Source organism: Lynx canadensis, chromosome E3, assembly GCF_007474595.2.
Source record: "Lynx canadensis isolate LIC74 chromosome E3, mLynCan4.pri.v2, whole genome shotgun sequence".
In the NCBI taxonomy this organism is placed as follows: Eukaryota; Metazoa; Chordata; class Mammalia; order Carnivora; family Felidae; genus Lynx; species Lynx canadensis.
Window position 1 is genome coordinate 34,033,225 of NC_044318.1, and position 12,669 is coordinate 34,045,893.

Sequence of the window (12,669 nt, forward strand, 5' to 3'; positions counted from 1 at the left end):
GTGATTGGCCGAGGCTGGGGCCGGCGGTGAGTGGGAGGGGCAAAGAGCCTCCTCTTTGATAGGCCCGCACGCGGCGGCGCCGGTCACGTGAGGGGCGACGTTTCGCGCCAATTTCGGTTGGTCCGCAGCAGCCCGCCGCGCGTACGTTTTCTGCTGTCCCGGGAGTGAGATCTTTGAACCTGCCAACTGCTGCCGCACGGGCGATGGCAGTTAAGGACTATGTGCTCGAGAAAGGTGAGGGTATGCCAGTCTGGGAGGAGCGTCCTACGCGGAGAGCCTCCTGGCCAACACCTGTTTGTGTGGGCTGGAGTCCTGGGGGGCTGGGCTTGGCGCGCGAGGCCAAAGGCAGGTTCGGGAGGCGGCGGGGCCAAGGCAGAAGGTGCCTGGGAGGCGCGCGAGCCTCCTAGTTCGAAGAGCCGGTTATCGTGTCTGGGGAAGGAGTGGGGGTCGTGGGGCCGGGGGCGACAGACAGCCCGACTCGGGGCTCCATAGGGGGAGAGTCGCGCCCAGGAGAGACCGGGACCTCAGGAGACTCTGTGCAGGGGCCTTTCGCCGCAGGGACGGACACCCGGGTCCGCTTCCGTCGGCGTCCTCAGGCATTCGGAGTGCCCGCGTTCTCGGGAGACGCGCCGAAGCCCCGAGGGCGGGCAGGCCCGAGCCGCTAAGCGCCGCTATTGGCCATTTCAGGCCAACCTCCAAGCGGAAGTGAAGGCGGGCGGAAGTTGCGCGACGTTGCTGGAGGGAGTGTCGTGTGTAAACAGTGTCCTTCCGCGCGGCGGCCTTGGAGAGAGCTGCTCAGGGTGGGGGCGTGCCTGGAATCGGGGGGTTTAGCGGGAGGCCAAGAGAGGAGGTGGTGGGGTGGGACGGAGTGGCCCGGAACAGGCAGGCCAATTGCCGGACGGGATCCCGCCTTGGCGGAAGAATCCCGGGCTGTGAGGCGGCTGCATCTGGGCCCATGTGCTTCTTTGTTTACTAAGAGCGGAAGCAGTGGCGGGAGAGGGGGTGGGGTGGAGGACGGGCTTGGTGGAGATATTTAGGAGGCCGAAAGGAAAGGGAGAATCGTGCGCATGGAAGAGAAGTGGGGAAACTTGAGATCTGAGTGTGTGGGAAGCTTTTGGAAAAGGGTACTGAGATTTTTTTAAGGCAGAAACTGGAATTCCCCTCGGGGGAGGTTTTTGGGTAATGTTCTTAACTGCCAGGGGCCCCTTCTTCCCTAGGTGAAAACAGACTTGTTAAAAGGAGTTCTGCCCTACTCCGGAAGAATTAAGTAGGCTTACTTAGATTTTTAGGTAAACTGACAAATTCATATATTTTGTAAAGAGAGTGAGTTCTTTAGATCCACATCAAGGGAGCTTGGGTAAGGTATCTGAGACAGATTATCATGATTTTACATTTTCCTTACAGAAAAGGTTAAAAAGTTCCTGCAAGAGTTTTACCAGGATGATGAATTTGGCAAGAAGCAATTCAAGTACGGCAACCAATTGGTGAGTCTAAGATGAAGTGGAGGAAATGGGTGGTGGCTCAAGGAGCTTTTAAGAGGGGGGCCTGGTTTGTTTCAGCAAGCATAGATGTGAGTGACACATTTAGCACTCTATCTAATGTCTGGTAAGTGAATTTAAGTCTACGTGCACGATGATTAAGATGTTTTAGAAGTTTGGAGGCTAAGAAGTAAGTGTTGCTTTGTTCTTCTCTCCTGTGGGTGGTGGGCACTGCTGAGCATGGTAAACATGGCTCTGTTGTCTCTTCCTTACCCCAGGTTCGACTGGCTCATCGGGAACAAGTGGCAATGTACATAGACCTAGATGATGTAGCAGAGGACGACCCTGAGTTGGTGGACTCCATTTGTGAGAATGCCAGGCGCTACGCAAGGCTCTTTGCCGATGCTGTGCAAGAGCTGCTTCCTCAGTACAAGGAGAGAGAGGTGAGTGGTTGCAGGAAAATGCAAAGCGAGAAACAGGGGTTGCTTTTGGGAAGCTTCTCAGATACTGGTGTTTTTTGAGCTGGCAGAAATAGGGCAATTAATTTCTGCCTGGTGCCCTTCGCGATCTTTCCTTTTCCTCGTTCTGCCATTCATTTTTTTCTGTCCTTAGGTGACTAATAAAGACGTCCTGGATGTTTACATTGAACATCGGTTGATGATGGAGCAGCGGAGCCGGGACCCTGGGGCAGCCCGAAGCCCGCAGAACCAGTACCCTCCTGAGCTCATGCGCAGATTGTGAGTGGTCTCGGTGGGGAAGGGTGTGGGAATTTGTTCTCTGGGACTTGAATAACTACTGTTTTCTTCTCCTAGTGAGCTGTACTTTCAAGGGCCAAGCAGTAACAAGCCTCGCGTGATACGGGAAGTACGGGCTGACTCTGTGGGGAAATTGGTAACTGTGCGTGGAATCGTCACTCGTGTCTCCGAAGTCAAACCCAGAATGGTGGTGGCCACTTATACTTGTGACCAGTGTGGGGCAGAGACCTACCAGCCGGTATGTGTGGAGAAAAGAATAGGAACACACTTATTGTTAGCGGTTTCCCTAAGAACTCATTTTGTCTATCGGTGTTAACCTGTCATCGCGTCGGTTGTGAGACACGACTGCATATTCATCTTTCATTCTCTTTTTGGTACCCAGTGGTCTTTCCATCCGTTTTGTGTTCTTGGTGCCTATGGTTACTGGCTTGGGATAGGTCAAGGCACTCTGAGCAGTTTGTGGTACGTGCCACGAAGAGGAAGTGTGATTCATGTGACTGGTTTCCTTTGGTGTTTCCTTTCTCATATCCCAGATCCAGTCCCCTACTTTCATGCCCCTGATCATGTGTCCCAGCCAGGAGTGCCAGACCAACCGCTCAGGAGGACGGCTGTATCTGCAGACACGTGGCTCCAAATTCATCAAATTCCAGGAGATAAAGATGCAGGAACATGTGAGTTTGGGGTATGTGGCCCAGGGAAGGTGGAGACTGGGTGTCCACTCGAATTCTGCAGTCACGTACAGAGTGAAAGAAAGCAAGAAAAACAAAAGAGGCTGAAACCGAGAAGTTCCTTAGGGCAGGAGGGAGGTTTAACTGGAACTTTCTGGTGGAGTAAAGAAGGGGTAAAGACGATCTCTGGCTCTCCTTTCCTGTTGGCGCATCTGAGGCTGAGAAGCAGGAGGTGGGAGGCCTGGGCAGGGAAGGTGAGGTCCTCATCAACTGTGTCCCTTTCTCCCGCCTGTGCGCCTTCTCCCTTGTAGAGTGACCAAGTGCCTGTGGGGAACATTCCCCGTAGCATCACAGTGCTGGTAGAAGGAGAGAACACGAGGATCGCCCAGCCTGGGGACCATGTCAGTGTCACTGGCATCTTCTTGCCGATCCTGCGCTCTGGGTTCCGACAGGTGGTGCAGGTAAGTGAGGGGTTTGAAAGGAGGAGGAAACTTCCTCTTTCCTTCTCGTCCCCTCCCTCCTCACTGCTCCGCAGGGAGAACAGTCAACAGCAAAGTAGCACAGGGTTTTGTCAGGAACTCCTGAGGGAGTCACGTGGACGGGCAAGTTCAAGGGCCTTCATCCATACCCTGGCATTCTCCTCCCCAAGGGTCTCCTCTCAGAAACTTACCTGGAAGCTCATCGGGTCGTGAAGATGAGCAAGAGTGAGGATGACGAGTCTGCGGCCGGAGAGCTGAGCAGGGAGGAGCTGAGGCGAATTGCAGGTGAGGGGCCTGACGAAGCCTGGGAACAGAGGTTCCTTCCCAGCACCCCCATCCCGCTCCCAACGTTCTGTATAAACTTCTGTGCAGAGGAAGATTTCTACGAGAAGCTGGCCGCCTCCATCGCCCCGGAGATCTATGGGCATGAAGACGTGAAGAAGGCCCTGCTGCTCCTGCTGGTGGGAGGGGTGGACCAGTCTCCTCGGGGCATGAAGATCAGGGGTAAGCGGGGAAACGGGGGGGGCGGCCAGGAGGGAGGAAGGATGTCAGCCGCTGTCCCATGACACAGATCAGATCTGTGACCTCTGTGTCACAGAGTAAGAGTCTGTAGCTTGGTCTCCTGGGCGCAGGGAGGGAGGAGGGAGGGGAAGGGATGCTGGGTGTCGGGGCAGATTTCAAAGGTACGGGTCTCTGTCGTTGGGCAGCTTGCACTCAAGCCTCACCCGGGGCTTTCCTCCCTGCCAGGCAACATCAACATCTGCCTGATGGGGGATCCAGGTGTGGCCAAGTCTCAGCTTCTGTCTTACATCGATCGCCTGGCGCCCCGTAGTGAGTATTGGGCCCTAGGAGAAGTACCCGTACCAGCTGGGGTGGAGGGGGGACCACCCCACTGCTTCTCCTTGGTGGGGGGGCAGGGGGGGTGGAGGCGGGTGGGTGTGGAGCTGGTGCTGCACGGATCTTCAGCCGCCTTGGGAAGGTCTGGACCCGGCAGGTAGGTGGAGCGGTCCCGGCGCAGGCCTCGTTTCTGCCCTGTTCTTGCTGCTTTCGTTGTTCTTTTTCTCTGCTTCGTTGTGTCTGTTTTTTTCCTGTTTCTGCCACTTAGGCCAGTACACAACGGGCCGGGGCTCCTCAGGAGTGGGGCTCACGGCGGCCGTGCTGAGGGACTCCGTGACTGGAGAGCTGACCTTGGAGGGGGGGGCCCTCGTGCTGGCTGACCAGGGGGTGTGCTGTATCGACGAGTTTGACAAAATGGCTGAGGCCGACCGCACGGCCATCCACGAGGTCATGGAGCAGCAGACCATCTCCATTGCCAAAGCCGGCATTCTCACCACGCTCAATGCCCGCTGTTCCATCCTGGCTGCCGCCAATCCTGCCTATGGGCGCTACAACCCTCGCCGCAGCCTGGAGCAGAACATACAGCTTCCTGCTGCACTGCTCTCCCGCTTCGACCTTCTCTGGCTGATCCAGGACCGGCCTGACCGAGACAATGACCTACGGTGAGTGAATCCAACATTCAAGGACACGTATGCCCTAATGAGCTGAAGGGAGAGAGAAGACATCGGAAACCCCCTCCGGTTCCCTGCTTGTGGAAACTCCAGAGCCTTCCTCTCTTACTGCAGGAACTAGTCCACAGTTCTTTAGGAAAATGGAGGGGTGGGACTGAAACACTGGTGATTTCCTGGGAGAGCCTCCCTCCTGCACCGTGAAGATGGCGGAGCTAAGGCACACAGGTCAAGAGACAGGGCGTGGGATGTGTGGCCCCGAGAGGAACGTTTCTAGCTGCCTCCACTCTTCCCAGGTTGGCCCAGCACATCACGTATGTGCACCAGCACAGCCGCCAGCCGCCAGCCCAATTTGAACCTCTGGACATGAAGCTGATGAGGTAGGAGAGCTGCGGAAAGGCCAGTGTGCTTGACCCATAGCCATGTGTGGCAGCATCTTGGGCTGATCTGTGGCTCCCGGAGAGCTTTCCATTCTGGCTCATTTTTCACTGCCCCTCGCTCTGCTCTGTGGGGTCTGCGAGCAGGGGGTCCAGGCACCCCAGGTCTGGCTTCACAAGAAGAACCAGCATCAGAACCTTTCACACCCACCACCTGCCCGTCTCGGGGTTGAGGCAGGTTCAGATCGGAGCTGGATGCTGCTCCGTGGACTTGATGTTGTCATTTTCTGCACAGGGTGGATCTCCTGGTGCTCCCCCGACCTCTCCTTCGCTGTCACTTTTTTTCTCTTGAAGCAAATGAAATGTGTCTCTGCTCCCTTTAGTCACGTCTTAGGTTCAGGGGAAGTACTTTACCATCTTTTATAAGCGGATCTGTCTTATGGTATAAAGATCCTTTTCCCGGAAAATTAGAAATAACTTGGAACGTGCCATTGACAGAAACCCATCCGTGACGTTCAAGTTAATTTGTTCTTCCTGCTTAAAACTGCTCCCCACCCCAGAGTATTTTCTTAAATGCCAAACTCTCCTCTCCCGCGAACCTTCTCTCCCGTAGGCGCTACATAGCCATGTGCCGGGAGAAGCAGCCCACAGTGCCGGAGTCTCTGGCGGACTACATCACAGCCGCATACGTGGAGATGAGGCGGGAAGCTTGGGCCAGCAAGGACGCCACCTACACCTCCGCCCGGACGCTACTGGCGATCCTGCGGCTGTCCACTGCTCTGGTGAGTGCGCGGTCCCACTCCGCCAGCGGGTGGTCCGCTCGGGCTGCCCGGGCACCCCGTGCAGCACGCTCCTCCCGCGGCCGCCTCCCTCCCACTCAGGCCCTGCTGGTGCTAAAGTGCTGACAGTGCAGATAGCGGTCCTGCGTGCTACCGCACTGTGGGTACTTGCTGCTCCAGCAGGGCACGCACGGCGTCCCTGGAGGGAAAGGCCTTCTCCCCGCTCTTCCGGCCCCCCTGCAGGGCGGGCAGGGTTCACTTCACTGCCTGTGTCCTGGATCCTTGCTAGAAACCCGCACTTCTGTCCGTACACCTTGGACCTTAGTCCTGGGGGCTCCAAAGTGCTGTTCGTGCAGGTAGCGTGATTACCCGACCTACTGCTGAGCTAGCACTTCCCGAGCCCCGGGGACGCAACCTCTCTGCCATTGCCTTCTTGGCCGAGCTCCCCGTGCTCTGTCAGCACTGTCGTGGTAGGGAGCCCGGGGGCGCTCAGCGGGGTCTGGTCTCCCGCACAGGACAGCTGAACCCGGGACTGGCCAGCGTTGAGAGGCGGAGACTTGGGCAATTGCTGGACGCTGCCCGCGCATTGCACTTGTCTCGGTCTGACAGTGCCGGCCCCGTGCTGCGGACGCTGGGGGGGGGTGGTGGTGGGGGGCCTCTGCTCGCGCCCTGTGGGCTGCCTGCTGAAAGCTAGGGCGAGGGGGTCCCCTGACCCGAGTTCCATCCCCTCCCGTTTCCATCTCTCCCCCCCTTTCCCGCAGGCACGGCTGCGGATGGTGGACATGGTAGAGAAGGAAGATGTGAACGAAGCCATACGGCTAATGGAGATGTCCAAGGACTCGCTTCTGGGTGACAAGGGGCAAACGGCGAGGTGAGTGGTTTAAACAACGAAATCAGGAGTCACCTTGACCGTCTCATCCTTATGGCTTCTGCATCCACACGTACGTGACGTTGGCTTTGGAGTTGTACCACTGGCCTGTGTTCCCGACGTGCTGCCTGTTGTTTGTACTCTGACCTTACACAGCCATGCTGTTCCCTTCAGGACCCAGAGACCGGCAGATGTGATATTTGCCACGGTCCGGGAGTTGGTCTCAGAGGGCCGAAGTGTCCGGTTTTCAGAAGCGGAGCAGCGCTGCATCTCCCGTGGCTTCACACCTGCCCAGTTCCAGGCGGCTCTAGATGAGTATGAGGAGTTAAACGTCTGGCAGGTTAATACTGCCCGGACACGGATCACTTTTGTTTGATTCCAACCAGCTTGAGACCCTGGGGTCCACTCTGCGTCCCGTGTGCCGACCCACCCCTTCCTGGAACGGTCTGATGATGCCTTTGCAGGGAGAGGAGGGACCTGCTCTTTTCTCCTGAGCTGCACTTGTTTTATTCTTTTTGCTAATAAAGCATGTGTAGGTTGCTGTATTCTGTTCATACGAGGTATCGTGAGTTTCCTAGATTCCTATCTTGTTCACTCTGAATTTACTGTGTAAAGCACCCATTACACCTGCCCACACTGATGTTCCTTGCTGCTTCCCAGACTGTAAATTCTGGGGGTTATAGACAGGGACGTGCCAAGGTTGAGAAAGTGTGTGAAGTATGGGCACTGGAACCTCTGCCTCTTAGGGTTGAGGTACTACAGGTCAGGTGTAGACATCTGTGTGATCAGCATTCAGTAAACGGCAGTGAGAAACCTCTCCCTCTCAGCAGTAAACTGTGTCCATGGGGTCAAAGCTTTCAGGTTGTCCCTCCTAGAACCTGCTCAATATCCCTGCTCCTTTGTGAAAAAGACTTAAATTCACTTAGCTTTGGGGAGCAGTCATTGGTCAAGTTTAGAGGTTGGTCTATATGCATTGCTGTCCCAGAGAAACCTTAAAGAGAACACAGATGGCTGAAGTGGGAGCAGGCAGCCTTTGGCTCAGTATAGATGTGATCCACCCGACTGGACGAGGGGTCACCTCAAGTGGCAGTGAGCTCCCAATCCCCGCAGGATGTCCTGCCCGAGCAAGGCTGGAACTAAGGGCCTCCTTTTAAGATCCAAGTTGAGAAACCAGCGTGGGGCCCAACAGAGAGGACAGAGCCATCGGAAGGGGTGCTGAGGGGCTGCTCCCCTTTTATTATTGACAGAGGTTTCTCTAAAGGGAGTGTAACACCCCTCCCCTGTGGGACCACTGTCCAACCTGTGCATCGTCCCTTCAAGCACCCTCAGAAGAAGAGCCCCCGCATCCGCCTGCCGATGCCTTGTCGATCATAGAGGACGTTGAACTTGTTCACAAACTGGTTCATGGTGTTGCACGTTTTGGTGATGGTGCCAAGGTAGGCCATGAGCCCCACGTCGTTACATTGCTGGGAGGAACAGAAAACTGGTTGCCCAGGGAACGGCTGAGCTCACTTCCCACGTGCAGAAGTTACATCCATCAGCCCCACCTCCCCACCCACCCTCGGTTTTATACTCACATCGTAGAAGTCTGTCTTGAACTTGTCTGTGCTGAGCACTGGAAGGCAGTGACACAGAGCATAGGCCTCCCGCAGGATCTCATGATTAAAGGGGACCTCCCCTAAAAGCACAGAAAGACTGCATTAATGTGGATGCGGTCACTTCCCCGAGAGGGAGAGGAAAAGCGGTTCACCTGTCCTACCTGCTTCAGAGGCCTTGACGTATTCCAAGATGAGCTTGACCCGGCTGTGCAGCATCTTGATGGCACTGTGTTGCGCTATCAGGTGTTCAGCCACTGCAGGGAGACGGGGAGAGGCCAAGGTTGAAAAAGCACATGGCAGCAGTTTCCACCCCAACTGCTGAAGGAGCTCCTCCAGCCTTCATTACCAGTGGAGTTCTCCCCGCTGCCTGTGGCTGTCATTCGGGCTACGTGGTCAACACCGATGCGTTCAGCTTCCTCTGTGGCCAGAGTGTAGGTCAGCTCAGCAAACAGCATTGTGGCCTGTGGAGTGCCAAGGGACAGTGAGAAGCAGAAAAAGGCCAGGAGCAATGTCTTGAGGGTTAAAGGGTCGGGCATTACCTCTCCATTGATTATATCGATGACAGACTCAAAAACACTGACGGGAAGCTGTAAGGAAGCAATGGAGAACAGCTCTTATCGACATCAAGCACACCCGAGCTTCCACTATATGCCAAAAGCCAGGCCGAGCTCTTCCACAGATGTTCTCATCTAATCTTCCCGAGGACCCACTGATGTAGGGATTATCCTCATCTTCCACGTGAGGCAAAAAAACAGTTGCGGTTAAAAGACTAACCCAAAGTCACACAGCTGGTAAGCGGGAGAGTTCACCCCAAGTGAAGACTTAACCCAACAGATGTACAGAGAACAGGGGAGGAGGATAAAAAAAAATAGGCACAGTGATCGACACGCACGACACCGGGAGCTCGGGATCAGTATTACTCACATCTGTGTGTTTGGTCATAGGGTTCAACTTAAGAAAGAGAGGGCTCTCGATTATCTCGCACACCTGGAAGAGGGGGCAGTGGACACACGTGTTAAACGCCCATCTTTCTTCCCCTCACCCTCATGCTCTGCCCCAGCACGCGCGCGTGAGCACGTTACCTGCTTATGGACGTGGATGTCAGAGGGGTCAGGCGGCCCCCCGGTGGTATACCAACCCAGAAACTCCAGCTCCTTGAACACCTGTTTGACTGGGAAGAGCCAGGGCACAGTGTATTTCTTTAAACCACCCTTCTAATTGGAAGCTCCTGGTATATTCTTCATCAGCTTCTCCCCTCCCTGCTCAAATCCTGGCTCAATTCACAAGAAAATTCACAATAATTAACCCCTTCTATCTTCTCTCATCCTTTACTTTGGGGGAATACCTAAATGTGTTCTTCTGAGATCTTTTCAGCTACTCTCCTTCCCCCCCCCCCCCCCCACTTCTTCCCAACGCATTCTATCTTCCCCACTCGCCTGCGTCTCTTACTCCCACTGCTCTCCCCCAGGTCTATTCCCCTCTCACACTGCTCCTCCTTGGTGTAGTAATACTCCTTGTCAATGATAATCTTCTCTTCCACGGTGTGGGACAGCAGCTCAAAGGAGTTCATCACCTCGATATTTCGGCCCTCCTGTTTCCCGATCAGAGCCCCAATCACTGGGGGAGGGAACGACACGTAAGAGGTGAGGGTTAGGAATCCGTCCCTAATCATTACAGCCCAAGGGTCGAGGTCAGTGTAAGCCAGATGCTGGGGACACGGTGACTTGGGGGAGGGGGAACCGGCCCCAGCAAAGGAAGGGGCAAAGACCCCTATTTGGGGGGAGGTGACCAAGGAAAGGAGGTTGGAGAATTACGTCCAAGACGCACCCTGCATAGGCCGCCCCTCCTGGGAGCGCATACGAATCCAATGGTCTGAAATGTTGAGAATGACGAGGGGATGAAGAGCGACTGAGACGCTCCCCGTCACGCCGGAGGCCATCACGCTGGGGACTACTGGAAAAGGAGAGCAAATGAGAGTCCGGGCCGCACGTTCTGCCTCAGAGCTGGGAGCGGGAGACGGCAGAGCCGGAGCCATACATCCCTCCCGCAGGTTAGCAGCCCAGGGATAGGTATCGCCGTCCCGCCCCCTGACTCCTCCATGGAGTACGGGGGGCGGGGGGCTTGTCGCTCCCCGAGAGGCGTCACCAGAGGCCGCCCCAGCGAGGCCCGTTACCTGCTGCATCCACCTCCATCCCGCTGCTCCCTCCAGTCCCGTTCGCCGCCGCCGCCATTTTCCCCGCGCCCGCCCGCCTCGGCCCCGCCCCCTCCCTCCCGGCTTCCGTAGGCCAGCGGCGCATGCTCAGTGGGCGCAGGGCCTCGACGGGCGGGGCGGGGCGGGACTGGCGGCCCTCGGGACCGGAAAAACCCGAGCCCACGGGACTTTCAATGACCCTGGTCTGGCCTCTCCCGTGCAGCTGCGGCAGAGTTTTGAGCAAATTACCTAAACCTGTCCCCTTCCAACCTTACCTTCCTCGTCAGTAAAATTGGGATAAAACGTCCTAGTTCCTAAGGCTGTTGCAGAATGAATGAAAAATCATGTTACTGCCCTCAGAGTAAAATCCAAGCCCCTAACCACTGCATGCAAGGCCCTGCATGATCCGGTCCCTGCCTTCCAGACGGCACTGTCCTCTACTTTGCCACTTGGGCCCCGTGCTTCAGCCACATTGGCTGTCACGTCAGTTCCCTTCACTCGCCCACACATTCCTACATAAGGACCTCTGTCGCATTCCTCACTGTAACCTCTGTGACCAACATAGTGCCTGACACAGGCACCTAAACAGTTTTTCCAGTGAATGAATAATTTGAGGTGGAGCCTGTTTGCGAGTGGCTTCATCTGTATGTCCAATCTTTTCTCTTTCCACATACCATATTACCTACCATGCTAGGAACATTCCCAGCATTTTTTAAAAGTTTTATGTGTTTAAGTAATCTCTACACCCAACATGGGGCTCGAACTCACAAGACCCTGAGATCAAGAGTCCTGCGCTCTTCGGAATGAGGCAACCAGGTGCCCCCATTCCCGGCATTTTCTAACACTTCCCAACAGCCTTTCAAAACTCACCTCTGGCAAACCTAGCCGTTTCCAGGCCTGTCCCCACTCCTCCACTCAAGCAAGGTGTGTACACTGCATTTACCCCTCTTGCTGCCCCACAATCTGGCTGGCTGGCTCTCTGGGGTAAGTGTCTGTATCACACCCGAAGTGCAAGCTCTCAGAAAGCAGGTGGAGACCACTGCCTTGACCCTGCAGAGCCCACTCCAGTGCCCATGACCAGTGGTACCAGGAAATGTGTTCTGGTTTATCACCTTCCTCATCTTCAAGTCCAGGGTTTTAGCAGCATCTTAAATCCTTCTTTGTCTCTGTGTTTCCACTGTCACATTGCCTTCTGTAGTCAAATCCCTCCCTGCTTCCCTCTTATAAAGACACCTGGGATTACACGTAGTGCCCACTGGGATAACCCAGGATAATCTCCCCATCTGAAGATCCTTAACTTAATCCTAAAGCCATGATAATCTCTCTGCTGAAGATCCTTAACTTAATCAGATCTTCAAAATCTCTTTTTCCCTGTAAAGTAACATTCACAGGTTCCAAGCATTAGGACCTGGCTGTCTTTGGGGACTATTGTTCAGCCTGCCACAGCACATGTGGGCCACTGTAGGGGAACTGGAGAGCAATGCCCTCAGTTGAATGGTCATTGTCTTTGTGATCTAGAATTATGTCAGTCCATGAAGAGAATCCTGGTGGCTGAACCAGAATTAAGTTGGAATTCCCTAGGCTCCCTTTTGGCTGGGCTGTATCCAAAGGGTCTACCAACCAGGATGGCCTGGGGTAGCCATGGGAGGCCGGGGGAAGAACTGTCATACTCAGGAATGGTCAGGGCAGAATCTTTAATTTTTAAAACAAGTCTACAAAGCTCCCTTTCATCCTGATCATTACCCAAGAGATGGTGGCCAACCAAGAGGAGATGAACACTTTCAGGGGGCAGACACATTTACCGACCATGACACCTTACTAGGGTCTGTGGATCGGGAGGAGGTGAGGGAGGTAGGGATAATTTGGAGGAGGCCATTCCAGCCCTTGGCACTCAGATGCTGTGGATGGTAGGGAGTGTGGAATGTCCATCCAACACCTTGACTGTTGGCCCATTGTTGGTTAGATCTGGGG

At 55.1% G+C, this 12,669-nt stretch overlaps 2 protein-coding genes across 5 annotated transcripts; one reads left to right on the forward strand and one right to left on the reverse strand.

The window, feature by feature from the left end:
* Positions 1–91: 91 nt before the first annotated feature.
* On the forward strand, positions 92–7,461 carry MCM7 (minichromosome maintenance complex component 7). Of its 4 annotated transcripts, none has more exons than XM_030299953.2 (15): positions 92–234; positions 1,405–1,484; positions 1,757–1,921; positions 2,091–2,215; positions 2,291–2,471; positions 2,767–2,904; positions 3,213–3,362; positions 3,551–3,665; positions 3,753–3,884; positions 4,128–4,211; positions 4,486–4,879; positions 5,182–5,265; positions 5,876–6,044; positions 6,803–6,912; positions 7,084–7,461. In XM_030299953.2, exons 1-15 carry the CDS (start codon positions 204–206, stop codon positions 7,283–7,285), a joined length of 2,160 nt encoding a protein of 719 aa, XP_030155813.1. In that variant the 5' UTR covers positions 92–203; the 3' UTR covers positions 7,286–7,461. The 4 variants fall into 4 exon arrangements, with proteins under 4 accessions (XP_030155813.1, XP_030155815.1, XP_030155814.1 ...); XM_030299955.2 differs by lacking the exon at positions 92–234 and adding an exon at positions 719–800; XM_030299954.1 differs by lacking the exon at positions 92–234 and adding an exon at positions 862–1,289.
* Positions 7,462–8,115: 654 nt separating this feature from the next.
* Positions 8,116–10,759, reverse strand: COPS6 (COP9 signalosome subunit 6). The gene is made up of 10 exons (XM_030300004.1): positions 10,681–10,759; positions 10,335–10,460; positions 9,993–10,124; positions 9,590–9,678; positions 9,432–9,494; positions 9,047–9,094; positions 8,854–8,968; positions 8,669–8,761; positions 8,487–8,587; positions 8,116–8,375 (listed from the first exon to the last, which is right to left on the reverse strand). Exons 1-10 carry the CDS (start codon positions 10,736–10,738, stop codon positions 8,235–8,237), a joined length of 966 nt encoding a protein of 321 aa, XP_030155864.1. The 5' UTR covers positions 10,739–10,759; the 3' UTR covers positions 8,116–8,234.
* Between the last annotated feature and the right edge of the window lie 1,910 nt (positions 10,760–12,669).